This window comes from Cebus imitator, unplaced genomic scaffold, assembly GCF_001604975.1.
Source record: "Cebus imitator isolate Cc_AM_T3 unplaced genomic scaffold, Cebus_imitator-1.0 Scaffold634, whole genome shotgun sequence".
Lineage (NCBI taxonomy): Eukaryota > Metazoa > Chordata > Mammalia > Primates > Cebidae > Cebus > Cebus imitator.
Window position 1 is genome coordinate 542,527 of NW_016107949.1, and position 23,746 is coordinate 566,272.

The 23,746-nt window shown below is 41.7% G+C and overlaps 1 protein-coding gene across 9 annotated transcripts; it reads left to right on the top strand.

The window, feature by feature from the left end:
* Positions 1-1,979: 1,979 nt before the first annotated feature.
* Positions 1,980-16,941, top strand: ZFP62 (ZFP62 zinc finger protein). Of its 9 annotated transcripts, none has more exons than XM_037734564.1 (3): positions 2,222-2,354; positions 10,871-13,222; positions 14,280-16,941. In XM_037734564.1, coding segments are annotated over exons 1-3 (2,373 nt in total). In that variant the 5' UTR covers positions 2,222-2,353; the 3' UTR covers positions 14,300-16,941. The 9 variants fall into 9 exon arrangements, with proteins under 9 accessions (XP_017372991.1, XP_017372990.1, XP_037590492.1 ...); XM_017517500.2 differs by lacking the exon at positions 2,222-2,354 and adding an exon at positions 9,711-9,730; XM_037734563.1 differs by lacking the exon at positions 2,222-2,354 and adding an exon at positions 9,711-9,730 and having other exon boundaries at positions 15,581-16,941.
* Positions 16,942-23,746: the final 6,805 nt, after the last annotated feature.

Consider the following 23,746-nt stretch of genomic DNA (forward strand, 5'->3'; position numbering starts at 1 on the left):
CTACCAAGAAACTTTAAGGGTAGCTTTAATTCTGGAGGCCTGTGAGGACCACCCAAAGCTCCCTCTAGAGCTCTGCTATCCAGTAAGGTGGTCATCAGCCATATGTGGCTATCTAGATTTAATGTAATTAAAAATTCAGATCCTCAGCAACTCTAGCCACATTTCAAGTGCTCAACAGCTACGTGTCTCACTATTCTTTAGGGGCAGCTCTAGGGGAATCCACTCCCAATTCTCTACTTGCCCTGGTGCTCTCACCTAAAGCTGCAGACCTGGGCCTGGGGCTCTGCTCCTTGTTAGGGGTAGCTGCTGCCTGTTAACTCATCCAGACTTTCTTCCAGGTGGTGGTGGCAGGAAGCCCAAATGCAGTCAAGGGCTTAATGGTCCAATGAAATGCCCATTCCCTCTACTTACTCAAGTGAACACGGTGTCTCAGCGCCCACATGTATAAAAATGAAAAATAGGCGTCGAGCTGATGCCAAACACTAACTCACCCCAGCAATATGTAAAATTCATTCAAATAATATAAATAATTTGAACTGTGAAACAAAATCCATCTCATTACAAGTTGTGCTTCCAAAGCATTTCACTTTTTGTCTAAGAATTAACACTAAAGGTGGGGTGTGGTGGCTCAGGCCTGTAACCCCAGCACTTTGGGAGGCCAAAGTGGGCAGATCACGAGGTCAGGAGTTCCAGACCAACCTGGCCAACATAATGAAACCCTGCCTCTACTAAAAAATACAAAAAATTAGCCGGGCATGGTGGCACACCTGTAGTCCCAGCTATTCAGGAGGCTGAGGGAAAGGGAATCACTTGAAACCGGGAGGCGGAGGTTGCAGTGAACCAAGATCACACCACTGCACTCCAGCCTGATGACAGAGCAAGATTCCGTCTCAAAAAATAAAAAGAATATGGGAAGTTCATTATATAATGTCTCCTATTAAGAAGAGGCTAAGAGTTTCCATTAAAAGAACTTTCAAAAAAAAAAAAAAAAAATTAACAGTAAAAACTTTGAAATGTTTATATAATTTTGCTAATAATCCAGAAACTAACTAACACTGGGGGAAAAAAATGTAAGCTAATTTCATTACAGAGGTATATGGTATATGCTAGGGTAAACAATAAACAATAAAACTATTTTACGCTAGGACAAAATTCAACGAGGCACATAAAATGAAAATATTTTTACATTAGAATAAAAAGCCGGTGAGAGACATAAAGTAAACTTTAAAGGAAAAAACCCTAAAAGATGTAAAATTTATGACTGTTAAAAGTGGATAATACCAAATCTTCAGGGATTTAGATTCCATTGGATACATTTGAAATAAAGCAATTTTGTTCTTTTTTAAAAGTCAGTATTAGCAGCATGTCAAAAATATACCCTTTACAATTATTTAAACTTAACATAAAAAAAATTTAGATGTTGCTCATTTTTAAAAAGAATGGCTATAGCCAATAATAACTTAGTTGTATATTTTTAAATAACTAAGAATATAATTTGATTGCTTGTAACACAAAGGATAAATGCTTGAGGCGACAGGTACTCCATTAACCCTGATATGATTATTATGCATTGCATGCCTCTGTATAAAGATATCTCATCTACTCCATAAATAGGGACACCTACTATGTACCTACAAAAATAAATTAAAAAAAAAAAAAAAGGTTTTCAAAGTCTTTTTAGGCCTTGGGTTTGGGAGCCGACAACGGGGGTTGGGAAGGCAAGGGATGAGGTCACTGCCAAGCTGGCGCACCAGCGGGGTGGGAATGTGGCCTGTTCCCCGGGAGCACTCCTAGCGCGCGCTCCCTCCTGGTACACCCCAATGCCTGGCCAGGGGCGCTTCCGGTGCTCACCATCAGGAGGGGCTGTAGGTCTCCGGCCAGCCACCAACCAGCTGAGAAGACAATCGGTCCCCAGCCCGGCGCCTTCCGGGCCCCTCCCGGATTCCCCCATTTCCCGCCAGGCCTCCACTTCCGGGAACGTCCCTGCACCCTCCTGGCAACTAATCACGTGTTCAGGAACACAAGCAGGTGGGTAGGCAGGTATTTACTTTATTACCTGTGCCCCTCTCCCACCCCACCCCAGAAGGTAAAGTGCACGGAAACAGGAAACCCCGCCCACCGTCTCCTAGTCGCGCCCCGAGCGCGCGCACTGCAGGGGGCATTCAATAAATAGCCGAGGAAGGCGTTCGTTCCCTTTCCTCCAGCCAGGGCCGCCGGCCCAGACCAGCGAGTCAGTCCTCCAGCATCCCAGAGAGGGCGCGGAAGTACCCCAGGGGTGGCGCGGTTTCTTCCGGCCGTGCGGTCCGCGCTTTTGTCCCGCCGGCGGCCGTGCTCCCGCGGCGCCGCCACAGCCAGTACGTGAGTCCGCGGCCGCCCGCTCTCCCGCCCCTGGCCCTTTCCTGCCACGCCCTTCCCTTTTTGATCCGGTCTTCGTTGCCCCGGGGGACTCGGGCGGGATCTGGGAGTAAGCGTGCCCCTTCCCTCACACATCTCAGTTGGCGCGTTCCTGGGGAGCGGAGGGGAGGGAAGACCTAGGGCAGGCAGAAGGGTGTAGGACGCGCCTTTGGAACAGACTGGGCTCCCTGTGGGCCGCAGCTGCGACCGTCTGAACTGACCAGCGTCTTGTTAGGGCTGCTCAGTGTTCTGAGAAGGGCCTATGCCCCACTTCGGTGTTCCTCAACTATTCATCCCTGTCTTGGATGGAAGGGGATCCCTGAAAATTAGCGCTTCAAAATACCCACCATTTCGTGCTGCCACTGCAGCTAAGTTTAGCCCTAGGACTTGAGAGTGATTGCGAGGGCAAAGTATTCCCGCGAGCAGAACAGGAGTTGACTAGGTAGGGAGAGGTGGGACGAGTTTCTTAAACCCGGGGGACAGCCTGCGGGAACCCAGGGTTGGGACCGGAAAAGCTAAGTGGGGAGTGCCAGGGCTGGGTGTTTTAAGTAGGTGGCTAGCAGGAGCATTTTTTTGTGAAAGCTCACGGCTTAAAAAATAATAATCTGAAATGTAATACATTCATATCGCTGGGATATTAAAAATATGAAAAGTTACCAGTGAAAGATTTCCTCTCACCCCACTCAGCTATCTTCCTAGGCCCTACCCTCTTACGTAGCCACTTTTGTTCCTTTGTGTCTTTTCCAAATTTCTTTTTGCAAATACTAGCAAATATTACTAGTTAGTTCCCCCTTTTTTTTCCACACAGGTGGTAAAAATCGTTTTAACCCCTTGCTTCTTTATCTTACCGGTCTCTACACATGCCAGAACACAAACAGTTTGGTTTGGTTTGGTTTGGTTTGACAGAGCTGTGGTAGGTATTGGATGGGCCATCGTTTGGATGTTTTCGATATTCTGTCATTTTTTAGATCTATTTGGGGGCATTTGGGTTGTCTCCAGTTTTTTGTTACTTCAAACAATGGTATACTCAATACAGTGTATTAGGGTAAGGATTTTTAAAGAAGAAGCTAAATAGCCGTTTAAAAAAATCTTGTTTTACATTAACTCAACTAGTTATTGGCAGACTGTTACATATAACAAGTTACGAAAATCACTCATGTAGAGTGTTTAAAAAACAAGTAAGACTAAGTAGTCCTTCCCTCCTGAGACTTGTCCCTATATGTAGTCTTACACTAGCCTGATCACTAATTCTGTCAATGACTCCAAGACAGTCCCTGCCAGGTTCGATTCAGAAAATCTCTCAGCTTCCCTTTTAGTATCTCCTCTGTTCACCTTCTCCCCTAGGATAACTAAGAATCTTCTCCACTGCTTGGTATGAGAATATTCATTTTCAATTTTTTACTTTAAGGAAAAATCACCTTCTATTCTTATTTCTACATTTAATCAATGGAACCAACTCACATTAACTACCTACATTCCTAATATTCGTAAGACAAATGCAACAATATCTAGAACACAAACCATATTGTCTTCTCATCTGCATATCACTTCTCTATTCCTCAGTGCCATCTTTGATTTGCACATTTTCTCCCTCCTAAGTATTCTTTCTTCTGGGGTGGTGAGCATTTTGTGGCCACATTGTGTTTCACATTTCCTTTGATCATCTCCAAATCAAATATAGTATCCAAGAACTTAAGGTATGGTATCCACACGTGACACTTGAGGTAGTAGATTGTCTTGTGGAATATGACTGGACTCCGCAAATTCAAAGTAGTTGCTGGCTAGTTGCAGTCTATTAATAGGAAGGAATTTTCAGCCAGAGTAGGCCACATTTCCTCTTTTATGAGTTGTCTAGGCTCTTGAAAAGTGGCTCCTGAGTCTCGGGGGCAGAGACAGCAAGAATTTAGGGCAGGTTCTTAGTACGTATTTGCATTCATTTTCCTAGGCTTTGGTGATAGAGCATGAACAAGAAGCACAGAAGTGCCCAGACGTCATTGGTCATATGTAGTTTGGAAGGAGTGGATAGCATTCTGTGTCTGACACTTGACTGATGTAACTAGACTATTAGAGTCATGCTACATGTTGAAAACTGGTTAGAAAGGACTTGCCCATTCAGCCTTTAGAACTTTTAAACAATTCAAAACTTTCTGTGTCTTTCCATGGAAAAGTTGTGTTTTGGGGGGTAATTCATTACTTGTGTCATAGGGGACACATGACTTAGCCACCACATCGGTCTTCTTGATTGGTTTATAGTGACTTTCTCCTGGAACTCCAGGACTCAGTCCTCTCTCGCCTCAATCCATTCTCCCACTGTAACTAGTATGAGTTATCTTTTTTTTTTTTGAGACAGAGTCTTGCTCTGTCACCCAGGCTGGACTACAATGGCACTATCTTGGCTCACTGCAACCTCCACCTCCCAGGTTCAAGCGATTCTTGTGCCTCAGCCTCCCAAGTTGAGTAACTGGGACTACAGGTGTGCACCACCACACCTGGCTAATTTTTGTATTTTTAGTAGAGACAGGGATTCATTCGCCTTGTTGGTCAGGCTGGACTTGAGCTCCTAGCCTCAGGTGATCTGCCTGCCTTAGCCTCCCAGAGTGCTGGGATTACAGGAATGAGGGACTGCACCTTGTCTGATCTTTTTAAAAATTTTTTCTTATGAACTTACATATACCCATCATTCAGATACAGCAATTATCAAGATTCTGCTGTTTAGCTTTTCCCTTTTTATTTTTTCTTTATTTAAATATTTTAAAGCAAATTCTAGGTACCATGCCATTTCACTGTAGACTTCAGTCTGAATTATTTCAAAAAAAAAAAAAAAAAATGGGGGCAGGCACAGTGGCTCACACCTGTAATCCCAGCACTTTGGGAGACCAAGGTGGCAAGATCACCTGAGATCAGGAGTTGGAGCCCAGCCTGACCAACATGGGGAACCCTACCTGTAATAAAAATACAAAAATTAGATAGGTGTGGTGGCAGGCACCTATAATCCCAGCTACTCGGGAGGCCGAGACAGGGAGAATTGCTTGATCCCAGGAGGCGGAGGTTGCAGTGAGCTGATATGTACCATTCCACTCCAACCTGGCAACAGAGCAAGACTCCATCTCAAAAAAAAAAAAGACAGTTCTAACATAGCCACAATGCCATTATTATGCCAGCCTAAATTCACTCTGATTCCTTGATATTATCTAATAGAGGTGGGCACACTGCTGGGCTTGTGGACTGTTTATGTATGGCCTGCAAACTAAGAATGATTTTTATATTTTTAAAGAAATGCTTAAAAAAACAATACGCAGCAGTTCTATATGGCCCACAAAGCTAAAATATACACTGCCTGATACTTTACAGAAAATGTTTGCCAACCCCAATTTAATAAAGTAATTTTTCCAAAACACATATCCAGGGTTGCTACTTCTTTGCCCACCTGTCTGGCTTCCCCTTTGTCTGCCCCAGATGTCTTGAGGGGGCTGAACACCAATTCCTCTATAGCTACTCTCCCTTGGCATTCTTCCTGAAGCTCTTCCTGTAGTCCATCCTCCACTCCCACCATCTATACCCTGTATTTGCCTCTGTCATTTTTATAACATGGTTATTTTCCTACCAGACTCTCCTACTAATCTGCAGGCGCCTCAGTGGCAGGGCCTTGTCATATCCATCTCCTTGGTTGGGAATAGCCCAGGGCCTGGAAAACAGATGGGATACAGATAATAATCTAAGTTCCTTGTGTAACACTCAGTCTCAGAAATAACTGATGCTAGAGTGCATCTTCAGTATTGTTTATAAGGATAACTTAATGTTGCGTTACATTCTTTTTATTGCCTTTACATGTTGGCAGCATTTACTCTAGTGCTTTTCTGCCTGTGTTTTTGACAGATCTATGTTCAATGAAGATGCGTGTTTATATTAATCCATTTTGATGTCACTCATAAAGAGGATTGGATGAACTATATCAGGTGATAGGACATTGTGCCCCTAACCCAAACAGTGGGGTTTAAGCAGAGCTAGAACAGGGAGGCCCCTGGTCTTCACCTAGGTTAGAGAGGTAAGTTGCAAAGTATCTGTGATTTTAGGCAGACCAGACCAGTCAGCAGCCAGTCTAACATGGAATCCCAGAGAACAGGAAGAAAACTAATAATCCACTTGTCAGAGAGACAAAGGATCAGGCTGAGAATCAGTGGAGTGGCAATGAGGGATGACATTTGCACAGGTGGCTGGTGCAGAAGGCTTTAGGTGCCACAGTAAGTAGCCTGGGAGAATTGGCACTGCCCAGTGACCAGGTGTGCATCTTACAAAAACTCTTGACAGTGGTTGGAGAAAGAATTGGGCAGGGATAAGAGTGAAGGTCAAGAAACGATGGCAGTAGTGCAGAAGAGAATTTAGGAGGCTTAAACTAAGGCCTTAACAGTAAGAAGGAGGTGGGGGATAGGGGAAGAGCTTCAGAACTATTTAGACAATAGAATCAGTGGTCTTAGGGGCTGTTTTGGATGTGGCCAAGGGAAATAGAAGAGCCCACTTCTGACTTAGGCAAACAGGAGGGCAAGGTCTGTAATTGAGAGGGATCTTGGCCAGAGATGAGGACCTGAGAGACGGCTTATGGGAGTGCTTGGAGCCATGCAGGGCTCCTAGGGGAGTATGTGGAACCAGAAGAGGAAAGGCTCAAGGTGGAAGGAGGGGCCAGGAACATCTGGGGGCAGCAGCCTGGAGGGCAAACACAAGCCTGAAGAAGCTAATGCTATGTGGTCTGAGTAGAAGAAATGAGGCATGAGGGGGGTGGGATGTAAAGACCACTTTTTCCAGGTACAACAGGCAGTAGGGTAGCAAAGCAGTACCTGGAAGGGAAGGTATAGAAGAGGAAACAAATTTGCTTTTTGACATTTTTGCAACTGTTTGGTAATAATTTTAAGTGCACAGAAAAATTTTAAAAATACAAACAGTAAAAAGGTACCCATTACCCAGATTTACCTGCAGTTAACATTTGACTTCATTTTGTCCTCTTGCTCTCTTTCATACATACAAATATTTTTCTAAACCATTTGTAGTTGTAGGTAAGTTAAGTGTATCATGGCCCTTTATCCCTAAATAATTCATTGTATATTTCTTGAGGATTGGTATAGTCTCATATACCTACAGTACAGTTTTCAAATTGAGTAAATTTGAAGTTGATACCTCTTTTATCTAGTCTGCCATCCATATTCCAACTTTGTCAGCTGATATAATTTTTTACTATAATAGTTTTTCCCTCTATTACAGATCCAGTCAAGGTCAGGAATTTAATATAGTGGTCAAGTCTCTTTAGGGTTCTTTAATCTAGAACATTTCTACAGCTTTTCTTTGTCTTTTATGAAAATAATATGTGTATTTTAAAAATATAGTCCCCCCCCTTCCCTCCACCCTCTTTTTTAGTAGAAAACATTTTTTATTTTGGGTTTATCTGATGTTTCCTGATGCTTCAGTTCATATAATGCATTCTCAAAGATGATGTGTCCTTTTCCCTACTAAAAGCATAGTATGTCCATCTGTTCCACTGGAGATGTTAAATTAGAACACCTGGCCAAGGCATTGTCTCTTTACTGTTGAATTTTTCCCACTTGTAAATAATTTAAGCATTATAAATATTTAAGACCATGCAGATATCCTGCTCCTTATCAGAATTTCCGCCTAGACTTAGAAATCATTGATGATTCTCTCCTGGTCCAGTCTTTATTCTGATAGTTGCAGAATGCTGATTTTTCCAATTCTGGTATTCCTTCTACATCTACCAGCCAGAACTCACATTCTGATATAAGCAAGAGGCCTCCCTTTCTCTCCTGTTTGTACCTGTGTAGACTTATGAAATCCTATCTTCAATGGTTTATATCACTATACTTAGTTATACATTAGTTATACATATATGTATACTTAGTTATACATATGACTTAAGTTATTATGGTGCTTAAAGTTATTATGGTACTTGAACACTGAGTGTTCAAGCTAGGTCTTTTTTTTTTGAGCCTGTCTTTACTTGCTGGTGTAACACGATGTTCATCTTGTATGTTTTCTGCCCTCAGCCTGGAATCTGCCATTTCTTTGAGAAGTTCTGGTTCCTTTTAGTAAATAATGGTAATAGAGACCCAGAATGAGGGTACTAGACGTGTTCATTGCCACTGGGATGTTATCGTTTTTTGGTCTTTCAGCAAACAGAGCTAGGAAATATATGCATACAGATATACAGACTTGAACATACACATATGTACATATATATAATTTAGAAATCGTAAGTTCATACCAGTACTTTGAATTCATCCCAAGGTTTATTCTTGCCTTCCTCTATTCCTTATTTTTATGTCCCTTTCTCCAGGAGATCCCTAACTCCCAATAAAATCAACACATTTACTTAGGTTCTTATTACATCTAAAATTGTTTCAGAATTGCTTTGTTGATACCTCTACGTAAAACCTGCTAACAGTTTAATTGTTTGTATCTCTTCCAACTGCCCCGCCTTCAGCTTTTCCCAGACTGAATATACCTATGTAGTCAAATATGTTTCTAAGTTGCCTGGATTAGTTCTGTGTTTCTTTTTAGTTTGTTCTCTCCCTATGGTTGTGGTATTCATGTGAAATGCAAACAGGTTGATTTGTTTCCATTTGTTTTCTGTTTTAGCAGTTTTTCCTCTTTCTCGTCCTCATTGATGTTTAATTTTATTCTTTGAATATGTAGAATATTATCATGTATTTTTATAGTAAAAACTATTAAAAAGGCTATATACTCAGAGTCTCTCTCTCTCTCTCTCTCTCTCTCTCTCTCTCTCCCTCCTTTCTCCACACTCCTCCTTCGTAGGCAATGAACTTCATTGTTTTCTGGTTTATCATTGCTGTAAAGAGAACCACATATGTGTTTGTTTTCCTGTTTTCTTTACTACACAAAACGTAGCATGTATGTTACTCTTTGTCACTTTGCCCTTTTGACTTTGGGATATACAGATTGCTCCCTATCAATTCAGAAATGTTCCTCATTCTTTTTTAGCACTCCATTGTGCATATGTGCCAGTTTATTTAACCAGTCTTCTGTGCTTGGACATTTACATAGGTCTCCAGATTTTTCAGTTACATATAATGCTATAACGAATCACTCTGTGCATGTACGTTTTTTGTATTGTTGGCAGTACATCCTCAATATAAATTCCTAAAGCAGGATTTCTGTGTAAGTGCATGTATGGTTTTGTTAGATATTGGCAAATTTCCCTCAAAAGGTGCTGTGCCACTTTGCATTCCTAGCAGTGTCTGAGAGTGCCTCTTTCCTCCACAGCCTCATCAACATTGTATTGTCAAGCTTTGAACATTTGCTAATATGACAGGTGAGAAATGGTATTTTATAGTGGTTCTTATTTGACTTTCTCTTATTGTGAATCAAGTTGAATGTTTAAGGGCCATTTTAAATAATTGTCCATTCGCCTTCTGCCTGTTTTCCTGTATGATTTTTAGTTTATTTTTCTTCAATTTTTGAAAATGTTTCAGTCTTTTCTTGCATATGAGTCATAGAAAGCTTTCTCTGTACTCAGGTCATAGAGGCATTCGCCCATGTTTCCTAGCATTTGTACAGCTTTTTTATATTTAGAGCTCTGTTCCATTTGGAATTTATTCATGTGTATGGTGTGAAGAATGGGATTTAATTTTATCTTTTTCCGTATGGCTTCATAGTTGTTACAACAATATTAAAAGACCATCTTTTCCCCACTAATTTGAGATATCATCTTTATCATTATGTAATTTCTATGTGTACCTGGGACAATGTCTGGACTTCCTGTTCTATTCCATTTGCCTGTCTATGTACCAAGACCACACTCTTAATTAGAGAAGTTTTGTAATATATTTTAATATGTAATATGCAGGTGGCCTTCTTTCTCATCTCTGCAGTAACTGTCTTCATGATTTCATAGGCTCCTCCCTGATACCTCTCCCCAAGTACTAATTTCTCCTCTTTAGTTTTGTCTGTGCTCTGCTGATTTGTCTAACTTTTGATAATAAAAACAAGTTATGCCCAACTTTTGATAATAAAAACAAGTTATGCCTAACTTTTGTCCTCCTTATGAATTTTTCTGTCTTCTGTTCTTCAGAGATTTCTTGTGCCCTCTGTTTTTCCATGACTGGATGACATTGTTAAAAAACTAAGTGGTGTCGCCCGTGATTCTGTGCATCATTTCACCTTTCCCTATGCTAAGCTGCTATGCAAGAATAGAAAAGCTCATTGTTCCATTGAAAATCCAGGGCTCTAACATTTTAACATTAGTTTCACAGGGGCAAAAATTTTGTCATATTTAATGTAATATCCCTAGTACTTAAAAAATGGTACATGGTACCCATCACAAAGTATGTTGCCAGTAAATGTTTGTCGAGTGAATGAGCAAATTTTGTTGTTTGTTGTTATTCCAGTTTTTGTTGTGGTTGTTGTTGTTTTAAGAGAGTGAACAAGTGTCCTTTTCATTTTCTTGGTTTAGTGTCACATTTGAAGACGGGCACTGAGGATGAGGAACCAACTGAAGAATATGAAAATGTTGGAAATGCAGACTATACGTGGCCAAAAGTGAAAAGTCTTTACAAGGATTGTATGCCTGAATCTAAGGTTGGTGACACATGTGACTGGGATAGCAAGGTAGAGAAACAACAGGAAAAGCCTGTGGGAAACAGGGTAAAGGAAGACAGAAGCAGCATCAGGGAAGCGATCAGCAAAGTTAAGAGTACAGCAAATATAAAAACAGAACAGGAAGGTGAGGTGTCTGAGAAGAGCTCACATCTAAGCCCACAGCATATCACACACCAGACTATGCCTGTAGGACCGAGAGGCAGTGAGCAAGACAAATGTGTGGAGAACATTAATGGAACCTCCCACCCCAGTCTACAGCAGAAAACCAGTGCTGTTAAGAAATTACATAAATGTGATGAGTGTGGGAAATCCTTCAAATATAATTCCCGCCTCGTTCAACATAAAATTATGCACACTGGGGAAAAGCGCTATGAATGTGATGACTGTGGAGGGACTTTCCGGAGCAGCTCGAGCCTTCGGGTCCACAAACGGATCCACACTGGGGAGAAGCCGTACAAGTGTGAGGAATGTGGGAAAGCCTACATGTCTTACTCCAGCCTTATAAACCACAAAAGCACCCATTCTGGGGAGAAGAACTGTAAGTGTGATGAATGTGGAAAATCATTCAATTATAGCTCTGTTCTGGACCAGCATAAAAGGATCCACACTGGGGAGAAGCCCTATGAATGCGGTGAGTGTGGGAAGGCCTTCAGGAACAGCTCTGGGCTCAGAGTCCACAAAAGGATCCACACAGGGGAGAAGCCCTACGAATGTGACATCTGTGGGAAAACCTTCAGTAACAGCTCTGGCCTTAGGGTCCACAAAAGGATCCACACGGGTGAGAAACCTTATGAATGTGATGAGTGTGGGAAGGCCTTCATTACTTGCAGAACTCTTCTCAACCATAAAAGCATTCACTTTGGAGATAAACCCTATAAATGTGATGAGTGTGAGAAATCTTTTAATTATAGCTCTCTACTCATTCAGCATAAAGTCATCCACACTGGAGAGAAACCTTATGAATGTGATGAATGTGGGAAGGCTTTCAGGAACAGCTCAGGCCTCATAGTACATAAAAGGATTCACACTGGAGAGAAACCTTACAAATGTGATGTCTGCGGCAAAGCATTCAGCTATAGCTCAGGCCTTGCAGTCCATAAAAGCATTCACCCTGGGAAGAAAGCCCATGAATGTAAGGAGTGTGGGAAATCGTTTAGTTATAACTCACTTCTTCTTCAACATAGAACTATTCACACTGGAGAGAGACCTTATGTATGTGATGTGTGTGGGAAAACGTTCAGAAACAATGCAGGCCTCAAAGTCCACAGGAGGCTTCATACTGGGGAAAAACCATATAAGTGTGATGTGTGTGGGAAGGCCTATATCTCACGCTCTAGCCTTAAAAATCACAAAGGAATCCATCTTGGGGAGAAGCCCTATAAATGTAGCTATTGTGAGAAATCCTTCAACTACAGCTCTGCCCTTGAGCAGCATAAAAGGATTCATACCAGGGAAAAACCCTTTGGGTGTGATGAGTGTGGAAAAGCTTTCAGAAATAATTCCGGCCTTAAAGTACATAAACGGATCCATACTGGGGAACGACCTTATAAATGTGAAGAATGTGGGAAGGCATACATCTCTCTCTCGAGCCTTATAAATCATAAAAGTGTACACCCTGGGGAGAAGCCCTTTAAGTGTGATGAGTGTGATAAAGCCTTCATCACATACCGAACCCTTATAAACCACAAAAAAGTTCATCTTGGGGAGAAGCCCTACAAATGTGATGTGTGTGAGAAATCTTTTAATTACACATCACTCCTTTCTCAGCACAGAAGGGTCCACACTAGAGAGAAACCTTATGAATGTGATAGGTGTGAGAAGGTCTTCAGAAACAACTCAAGCCTTAAAGTTCATAAAAGAATCCATACTGGGGAGAAGCCCTATGAATGTGATGTGTGTGGAAAAGCCTACATCTCACACTCAAGCCTTATTAACCATAAAAGTACCCACCCTGGCAAGACACCCCATATGTGTGATGAATGTGGAAAAGCTTTTTTCTCAAGCAGAACTCTTATAAGCCATAAAAGAGTCCATCTTGGGGAGAAACCCTTCAAGTGTGTTGAGTGTGGGAAATCTTTCAGTTACAGCTCTCTCCTTTCTCAGCACAAGAGGATCCACACAGGAGAGAAACCCTATGTGTGTGATAGGTGTGGGAAGGCCTTCAGGAACAGCTCAGGCCTCACAGTGCATAAAAGGATCCACACAGGTGAGAAACCCTATGAATGTGATGAATGTGGGAAGGCGTACATCTCACACTCAAGTCTTATCAACCATAAAAGTGTCCATCGGGGGAAGCAGCCATATAATTGTGAGTGTGGGAAATCCTTCAATTATAGATCAGTCCTTGACCAGCACAAAAGGATCCACACTGGAAAGAAGCCATACCGATGTAATGAGTGTGGTAAGGCTTTTAATATCAGATCAAATCTCACCAAGCATAAAAGAACCCATATTGGAGAGGAATCTTTAAATGTGATATATGTGGGAAGTCATAGTGGCATATCCCAGAAGAGAACCTATGAGGGAGGGAATGCCCTGGATGGGAGCAGGATGAGTATGGCTTTGTAGCAGGCAGAGCTTACCAAGTCTCAGAACTCAAATGGAAGAAATACCTTATGAATGTAAGAATGCATGGGTCATGGCTTGTAATTTACCCAGTATAAATGAAACCATCCTAGAGGATTGTGAGGAATCCTTTCTATGTGATTTTCAATCAGTGAGCAAGAAAGTTTCCAGTGTCAAGGTAATTCAGCTCTTGCAGGATATAAAATAGTCCATCCTTGAGATAAAAACTTATCCAGGTGACGGGATGTCAAACGAATCTTCAAAATTAGTAGACATTTCTGGACATAAAACACACATATGAGGAAAGGACTTCAATTAAAAGTCACATAATCACCATCACGTTTGGTAAATTCTATTACTAGAAATACAGAAAATTCAGGTATATCTTTGAATCCCAATTACACATTGGTCAGTGGGAAAACTAAGAGGGGCCTCTAGCAGGCAATTTCAGGGAGAGATAGGCTTCAGGGAATATAAATTTATTTAATATTAGTGTTTTTGAAGTATAAACTTGATATAATTGTTTTGGGAGGGGGACAATGATGATGACTTCTGAAACAAAATCTGAATTTCGTTTTAGGAAAAGTAGAAAGCATAGACTTATTATTCTAACAAGAGATAGAGTCACTCTTAAAAAATGCAAGTTGATGAACATAATATTGTGATACATTAGTTGAGTGAATGAAACTTCTTTAAAGTTTCAGATGAACTCCTATAATGAATGATGAATTTGTGATGAGGGAGAACCTGGAAGTGGTATTCACACATATGCAACAATAAAAGGTTCTACCAGGGAGAGGATTTTGACACATTCAGTAATGGAACACATCGTCAACATAAATTTGCACCTTACATGACGTAATTGATTCAGGGATTCCTATGAATAGGAATGCTGAGAAGGAACGCATTTTGTTGCAGAAGCTAAAAAGCTAAGTACCAGTCCCTCCAGAGAGAAGGAAAGTAATGTTTCTTAATAATCCTGTTAAGTGTTTGTTTTGGAATGTGTTCCTGTAAAGATGTCATGCAGTACATGTGTATATTGTCTCTTGTAAAATGTTAACAGATACTTTGTTTAGGGCTCACTCTTTGTCATGGCGTCTGTGGTAGGTAAAGTGGAATTCCAATAAAGAAATTCCTCAAATCAAAACTGGCTGTGAGTTTAGATGGAGGATACCCAGAGCCATTTGTGTGTCAGGTCTTTGTAGGATAAGTTATACCAGCTCCAAACCAGAGAGGGCAGTGGACTCATCCCACAGAGCTAGCAGCTCAACTAGTTTCCAGAAATTAGAAGGTGCCTCCCTAGGACAAGCACAGGTTGGATTTTGAGGGTAGTGGAGCAGTGTGATCCTCATACTGGGCCGGATCCTAACTCATGGGAGCAGGTAGGTTGTGTGCGTGGTAAGTCGCCACACACAGCTCTGTCAGGAACATGTAGAATTGAACATAAAATACTGCTGTGTATGAAGCTGTTAACTAGGTAACTCAAAGGTTAAAAATAGACTCTTGAGAATTTAGTAACCTGCTGAGGATACTGTTCGTGGGCTAATCAGTAAAGGCTGAATTCTAAGTCTGATCTCTGGTTTCAGAATCCACTGTCTTTACAAGAGAACAATCTCTAGCCATGTAGTTCCCATCTCCATCTAGGACTCCTGTCTCTCTAGCCAGATAGCTTCCATGCTCTTTCTAGGAGTATAATTATTTGACTTTGTATCCAAATCCCTACCAGTAAGTTTTGATGGCTGGGGTGGGGAAGGGTGGAGTTGAGGGAGGAATATTCTGATTATACTAGCTCTCTATCCTTCTTTGCACATGACACTGACAAGCCTGACCCTATACACAGACTTGGACTGATTAAGTAAATACTTGAGGATCTGCTAGGCACTGTCCCTTGTCGTAGGTACTGGGTGGGAGAGGATGGCAGCAGTAGATCCTAGTAGATGAGGATGAATAAAGGGAGAAAGGCTATTAGCACAACCACCCTAATGGATGTCTGACTTAGGCTCTGCAGGTGCTCGGAGGACAGTGACCAGGACCAACCAAGTGGGAGGAAGCAATGACATCTGGGCAGGACGTTGAATTGGGTTTTCTGAGAGAGGAGTGGAAACTAGGACGACCTGAGTAAAGACAGTGATGGAAGTGCCCAGGCATCTTCCAGTGAGGTTGGTCTATGGCAGGGCTGGTGTCTGGGCAGGAAGAAGGGTGCCATGGAATACACATTCCCAGTAGTCATGGGGACATGGATTGGGCTTCCTTCTGCTGAAGATGAGACCAGCTCTGGCTGTTTTTAACCTGAGGTCTCCATGTGCTCCTCACACAGGAGAGCTCCCGTACGTGAGCTCCAGCTAAACCTAATGCACTGCCTACTTTTGGGGAAGATGCAGGCTAAATAACAAAGGAGAGGATGGCCACAGCTCAGGTGGGGATTCTGAGTGCCTCAGTTCCCCAAGCGCCAGACATGGCTCCTACTACGGCCCCCGTCTACTTGCATGCTCCAGAAATGGGCCCAAGTCCTTGAGTGTACCTACAGCCAGATAAAAGCCATTCAGGCTGATCCCAGACATGGTGGGTTCTCCATTATAGCACAGACCCAATGAACTGGTGTGGCTGAGCCTGCTCAGACCAGGGATGGAAGGTCGTTTAGGGACTACTCCCAACCCCTTCCAGAGAATGATATGCAATTGGGAAAAATAAAGACGGGAAGGGAAAAGCAGGGAAGAGAAAGAAAAAGAAAAAAAGCCTGAATAAACAATGAGTATGTAGTAGCCTTCCATAGGAGTGCACATCTCTCTGTTAGCAAATTTGTCTGCAGGTGAAAGCCTGGAAAATAATTTCATGTTTCATGTATGGAGACACTGGGTGTGAAACAGTACTGAACGCCAATCCTGCAATGCAGGGGAATTTTCCTTCACGGGATTCAAAAACGAGAGGATCACCACCAGGACAACACCTGAAGACCTGTTAGCTGAAGATAGACGTTGGGGACCTGAAGTCTGTCTGCATCAAGACCTTGAGGAATTGGCTCAGCTGTACCTAGGGAGTCCCTGGACTGGGAAGACCCTCCATTCCTCTTCTACAGCTTCAGCTAAGGGCCTTGGCCTAGAGACATGGAGAAAGAAGTAGAATACACTACTTCAATTGTATTCCTACTGAGGAGCCATTCTCTTTTAGACCTGACAGTTCTTCTCAGGCTGTAGATGGTGCCATTGTGCTAAGGAAGCCGTTTGCATGAAACCTGTGTAGAGGCGGTGAAATATAGTGGCTGAGAGTGTGGTGTCTCTGCCAGGAAACCTGGATTCAAATAAGGACTCTCACGTATTTCCAGATGACTTTAGTCAAGTAACTAAGCCTTGTCTTCTTCTTGTGTGTCCTTATGTCTTTTTTTTTGAAACAGGGTCTCGCTTTGTCACCCTGGCTGGAGTGCAGTGTGTGATTTCAGCTCACTGCAACCTCTGCCTCCTGGGCTCAAGCATTTCTTGTGCCTCAGCCTCCAGAGTAGCTGAGGTTACAGGCATGCGCCACCATGCCAGGCTAATTTTGGTCTTTTTAGTAGAGACAGGATTTCACCATTGTTGACTAGGCTGGTCTTGAACTCTTGGCCTCAAGTAATCTGCCCAGCCTTGGACTCCCAAAGTGCTGAGATTGCAGGCCTGAGCCATCACAGGCCACCACGCTGGGCCCTTACCTATCTTTTGTAAAGGTAATAGTGGCAACTTCATAGGTTGTAATGAGGGTTGGAAACATTAATAGCATTAAGGCCCTTGAAACTCCCTCAGGACCACCCCCTACTCAGACAAAACTTGAGACGTGAGAAAAGTGATTTTTTGGATGTTCCTGAATTGTATCTTGCTTCTAAGTAAGCAATCCATTGTCTCTAAACAAACGTGTTTTGTCTTTGTTAGGCTACAAAAGGGCTCACCAAGGGGAGCCTCTAGCTGACGCCAGTTACCACACGTTAGGGGACAAGAGCTGCCTCAGGCTTGCTTGCCTGTCTGGCCTGGGCAGCCCGCTCACTCAATGGTACACATTTTGTTTCCCCTGTGTTTTCCCAGCAATACTCAGATGTACTGGAGATTACTGTAGGAAGGGTTGGTGAGAGCCAGACGTCTGCTGTGTTAACCATGGCTATTTCTGATGAGTGTCCCTTAAGATCTCAAAGGATAAGTAGTGTATTGCTTCTGGATCTTTTCGCTAAGATCAAATGTAGGATAAGCAGTGATCCTGGGGTGGCCAGGGCAAAGCCCCAGAGAGGGGCAGGCGAAGTTCCTCTGGTCTTGGGTGGAAACTGTAGGGCCATGTTCCGTTCAATGCAATAATATGAATTTATTTCCTCTTCTATCATTTTCCCATCTATAAAATGAGGGAAAAGACCTATTTACAAGATTATTTTAAGGCTTAGTAAAAATGCTCTGTATTTTATAAAAATTTTGTAAAAACTTTGTTAAATTGAATATCTTTTTTTTTTTTTTTTTTTTTTTGAGATGGAGTTTTGCTCTTGTTACCAAGGCTGGAGTGCAATGGCGTGATCTCGGCTCACTGCAACCTCCGCCTCCTGGGTTCAGGCAATTCTCCTGCCTCAACCTCCCAAGTAGCTGGGATTACAGGAGGGTGCCACCACACCCAGCTATTTTATTTGTATTTTTAGTAGAGACGGGGTTTCACCATGTTGACCAGGATGGTCTGTATCTCTTGACCTCGTGATCCACCCACCTCGGCCTCCCAAAGTGCTGGGATTACAGGCTTGAACCACCGCGCCCGACCTGAATATCTTTTTAAAAGTTAAAGGAAGGAGATAGAAAAGAGAGTAAAAGTTGTTGAAACAGGAAACAATAAAGAAGACCAATGAAGTGAAGGTTGGTACTTTGAAAAGAATGAAAATTGATAAACCTCTGATGTGATTGAAAAATTATAAAAAGAAAACTACAAATAAAGTTAGGAATGAAAATTAGGGAATCACCACAGATCCCATGGGTTATTTAGAAGTGTATTTTTTTGTCTTCGAAACATACGGAAACTTCTTAGTTATATTTTTGTTATTGTGGTCATAAAACACACTCTGTATTACTGCTATCCTTTGAAATGTATTGAGATTTGCTTTGTGGCCCAGCATATGTTTGGTCTTAGCGAAGGTTCGTGGGCCCTTGAAAAGAATTCCTGTTCTGCAGATGCTGCATGCAGTCATCTACATAAAGCCATTAGTTTATTTGTAATACATTGTCCATATTGCCTCTGCTCTTAATGAATTTTTATTTGCTTGTCTAATGAGACAATTGTTGAGTTATTTATCTCTACTTAGAATTTATCTCTACTTATGAATTTTGCCTTATATATTTGAGGCCACACAAATATAAAATTGTTATAGGAGTTGAAATTTTATGAAGTAAACCTCTATCTCCGGTAATGCCTTTTGCTAAATGACTCTTGTTTTCTGGTATTAATAACATCAGCTATTTTTTTGGTTACTGTTATATGGTACTTCTTTTCCTTTCCTTTTACTTTCAACCTTATGGTATTTTTATGTTTTAGATGTACCTCTTGGAAATAGCATATAGTTGTTGCTTTAATCCAGTCTGATAACGTGTTTTAACAGGGTTATTTAGCTCTTTAATGTATAGTTACTGATAGGTTTGTGTTTAAATCTTATTCACTGCTTTCCATTTACTCTACCCCAACTGAGTTGTGTTATCTCTTCTCTTGCCTTCATTTGGATTGGATTAGAATGATTCTATTCATACTCTATTATTCTATTTTTCCATCTTTTTGGTTGGAAGTTACATACTTTTTCTCTTCTTTTAGAGGCCTAGGAATTAAAAGATAGATTCTTGACTTAAGCCTAATGTTAATTGATACTTTTATCTTCATCCTAGGCAATGCAAGCTTCTTAGAATACTTCAGATTCATTTACCTTCCATCCTATATGCTTTTGTTTTGGTTAATTTTAATTATGTACATATAAATGTACCTAGATATATATTAAAATATATTAGTTGTTTTCTATACCAAATGTTTATTTTAGATTTATCTACATATTTACTATTTTAATTACTTTTCATTTCCTTTTTTTTGGTTTGTTTTTTTGTTGTTTTTGTTTTTAGAGACAGATTCTTGCTCTGTCACTCAGGCTGGAGTGCAGTGGCAAAATCTTGGCTTACTGTAGTGTCCACCTGCCAGGTTCAAGCAGTTCTACCTCAGCCTCCTGAGTAGCTGGGACTATAGGCGTGCACCACCACGTGCAGCTAATTGTTTTATTTTTAGTAGAGATGGGGTTTCACTGTGTTGGCCAGTCTGGTCTCGAACTCCTGACCTCATGTAAACCACCTGCCTTGGCCTCCCAAAGTGCTGGGATTATAGGCATGAGCCACCCTGCCCAGCTTTTTCATTTCCTTTCATTCTTCTCCACCTCTGCAATTTTTTATTTGGGGATATCTTCCTTCTCTCTAAAAAACGTTCTTTAGAACACTCTGTCCTGCTAGAGGCAGTTTTTATTTGCTTAAAAATAGCTTCATTCTTAAAAGAGATTTTTGGTGGGAATAGAATTCTAGGTTAGACCCCGCGTTCTTTTGTCACATTGGATGCATTAAGCCACTGATCTGTGACCTCCACTCTGGATGTTCATCTACCAGTTTAATGTATTCTTTTTAAAATAGCTTCTTTTAAGATTTTTTAAAACTTTTTGGTTTATTCCAGTTTCACTGTGTTTCATTTTGTTGTGGGTTTTTTTTTAAGTAGTCCTGTTTTGTATTCTCTGGGCTTTTAAATTTGTGTATCTCTCTTTCATCAGTTTTGGTAAATTCTCAGCCATTGTGTGGTCAGATATTAGCTCTATACCATTCTTTTTTTCATTTCCTTCTAGGACTCCAAATAAAGCCTTCTCACTGTATCTCTTGTGCCTCTTACGTGCTCATTTCCATCCTTTTGTCCCCTTCTCCTTGCCCAGGCTTCGTTCTGGATCTAATTTACCTTCCAGTTCACTAAATTTTTCTTTAGCTATGTAATCTGGCTTAAATGTACCCATTGAGTGCTCAGTTTAAGTTTTTCTATTTTTCAGTAATAGACTTTCCATTTGCTTCCTTTTTTCTGGAGACAGTATCACTGTTGCCCAGGCTAGAGTACATTGACAAAATCTTGGCTCATAGCAACCTCTGCCTCCCAGGTTCAGGTGATTCTCATGCCTCAGCCTCCCAAGTAACTGGTATTACAGGCATGCACCACCATACCCGACTAATTTTTCTGTTTTTAGTAGACAGGAATTTTGCCATGTTGGCCAGGCTGGTCTCGAACTCCTGACCTCAAGTGATCTGCCCACCTCAGCCTCCCAAAGCTCTGGATTACAGCATGAGCCAGCACACTGGGCCTTCTTTCTTTTTCATAGTATGCCAGATTCTCAAATGTAGCTTTATTTTCCTTGAACATGGTAACATTGTTATATTAAAAGCTGTTTCTGTTAAGATCTGTGGCAGTGGCTTTCTCTGATGTTGACTCTGAATGTGTTGTGTATCCTCTGCATTAAATTCCTTCCATCTGAATACTTAGAGTGGTTTCTGATTTTCAGGTTAGAATCTGACTGATAAACTGCTGTCTGCCTGCTTTTAACCTGGGCCTTAAAATTTTCTACAGAATCCTTTCACAGCCCACAGCCGCACTTTGTATTTTATTAACTTTCAGTAAAGGGGAACTTGGTTCAAGAATGATAGAAGTTGTTGTTTAAAGCCAACATTCTAAAGTGAATCCAAACTGGGAAAGAAAAAAATCTCCCCTCAAGTTCCTGGCCTTAGTAAAGGGTTTTTATTTAAATACATATTATATTTATTTGTATATATATGGCACACTGCCATGCTCCCCATTTTGGTCTCTTATCTATCAAGTTCATTTCCTTTCCACAAAACAATATCTGGGATACAAGAGGTTAGCCATTTGCTAATAGTTAAGACATCTTGGGGTCATTTCAATTCAGTATTTTTAATTTTTCATTCCCAAGTCATTTAAATAAGAAGTTATTTCTTAGACCCTGTCCTCTGAATATACCTTTAAAACAAACAAAAAACTGAAAACCTCAATGAGCACAAATCATGGAGTTCCTAGGTTCCGGCTTCTTCCTTCTTTTTCAGGAGAGTTTTTTCCTCTAAAAACAAAGATTGACTCAAGCATGTAACAGCAGAAATACTGTGATAGCGATACTATACTAACATTTTTCTTTTTTCTTGTAATCTTAACACCTCCCTACACACACACACACACACACACACATACACACACACACACACACACTCTCACTCTGTTTTAGCTACTTCTATGGGAAGAGTTACAGTTCCCAGTTCCATTCTCATGGAAAGTTTTCTAGTTTATCTTGTCTGGAAACTGGCTGATTAACATCCAGTGGGGCTTTGAGGGGCATCTTCAAGGCCTTCCCTATCCCCAGCTCCTCAGCTCCCTCTGAAGCTGACTGCCTTTTGTCATGGCTAGTGCATTTAGGAGAAGCCAGGGATCTACCCCTGAACACACTAACCCTTGGCTGAGACCACTGTCCATTGTGCCTAAGCAGTCAGGCAAACAGGACAGTGGACAAAACACCATGGCGAGAACATCTTCACAAAACATGGCCTTGATGACCCAATGGCCTCATGCCACTTACTGTGGAGGCCTCCACCTGGGGATCCTCAGCTCACCTATCTTGCCTTTCCAACATTCTTTAGCCAGTCCCACAATTAAAGTATTTCAAGCATATGCCCATTGGTAAGGTTGGTTCTTCATTAATTAACTAGGTATTCAAAATCTTATCAGAAGCAAAATGGTAGAGGGTTCAGAGAAGAAGCAAATTCAGCACATCATAGTGAAGCTGTCCTTGGCACTGGGAGTTCTTAGCGGGGTAGGGTCCAATCAGATCTGGAACATTTATTTCTTGTCCGCACACAACCACTTTATTACAACTTTTATTTTAGGCTCAGGGATACATATGTAGGTTTGTTATATTGGTAAACTGTGTGTCATGGGGGTTGATGTTCAGATTATTTCATCACCCAGGTAATAAGCATAAAACCCAATAGGTATTTTTTCTGATACTCTTCCTCCTTCTGCTCTCCACCCTCAAGTAGGCCCGAGTGTCTGTTCCCCTCTTTGTGTCCATATATTCTTATTGTTCAGCTCCTACTTGTGAGAACATGCAGTATTTGGCTTTCTGTTGCTGTATTAGTTCTCTTAGGATAATGGCCTCCAGCTCCACTCATGTTGCTGCAAAGGACATGATCGCCTTTTTATGGCTGCATAGTTTTCCATGAACACAACCATTTTAAACTAAGGGATTAAGTGACTTATATGAAAGAAACCAAGTAGTCTGTGCATTTACGCTTCAAGGAATTCATACAGACAGGCTGTCATGGTTCCTGAACCAGCCTCGGTATCACCAGGGCAGCATGTGAGAGGAAGTTGAGGCAGCACCCTGGCACTGTTTTTAGCCATTGCTCTATACCAGGCCTTTACATGACTTCTTTCCCTTCTAAACATATGCTTTTGATTTTTTTAACCAAAGCAGTCTTGCTGTAGGTGACATCATTGGCACATTTGCATTTAGACAGTGGCCCATCTTTCTGTAAGTCCACACACATCTTTCTGCATTCTAAGGGCTTCTGGCCGGGCGCGGTGGCTCACGCCTGTAATCCCAGCACTTTGGGAGGCCGAGGCGGGTGGATCACGAGGTCAAGAGATACAGACCATCCTGGTCAACATAGTGAAACCCCGTCTCTACTAAAAATACAAAAAATCAGCTGGGCATGGTGGCACATGCCTATAATCCCAGCTACTCAGGAGGCTGAGGCAGGAGAATTGCCTGAACCCAGGAGGCGGAGGTTGCGGTGAGCTGAGATCGCACCATTGCACTCCAGCCTGGGCAACAACAGCGAAACTCCGTCTCAAAAAAAAAAAAAAAAAGTAGAGCAGGGCCAATCCCATTCTCTATGAAGAAACGCTATTTGGAGATGCCAGAGATGTCCTTTATGCTTCAGGTCTCACCTGTGTCTGTTGGGGTTGAGGACAAATGTCCCCCATGAAACAGCTGTAAATATTAACAGGCGTATTAGTAAAGTTCCTCCAGAGAGACAGAACTAATAAGAGAGAAAGGTGGATGAGAGGGGATTTATTACTGGAATTGGCTCATACAAATACAGAGGCTGAG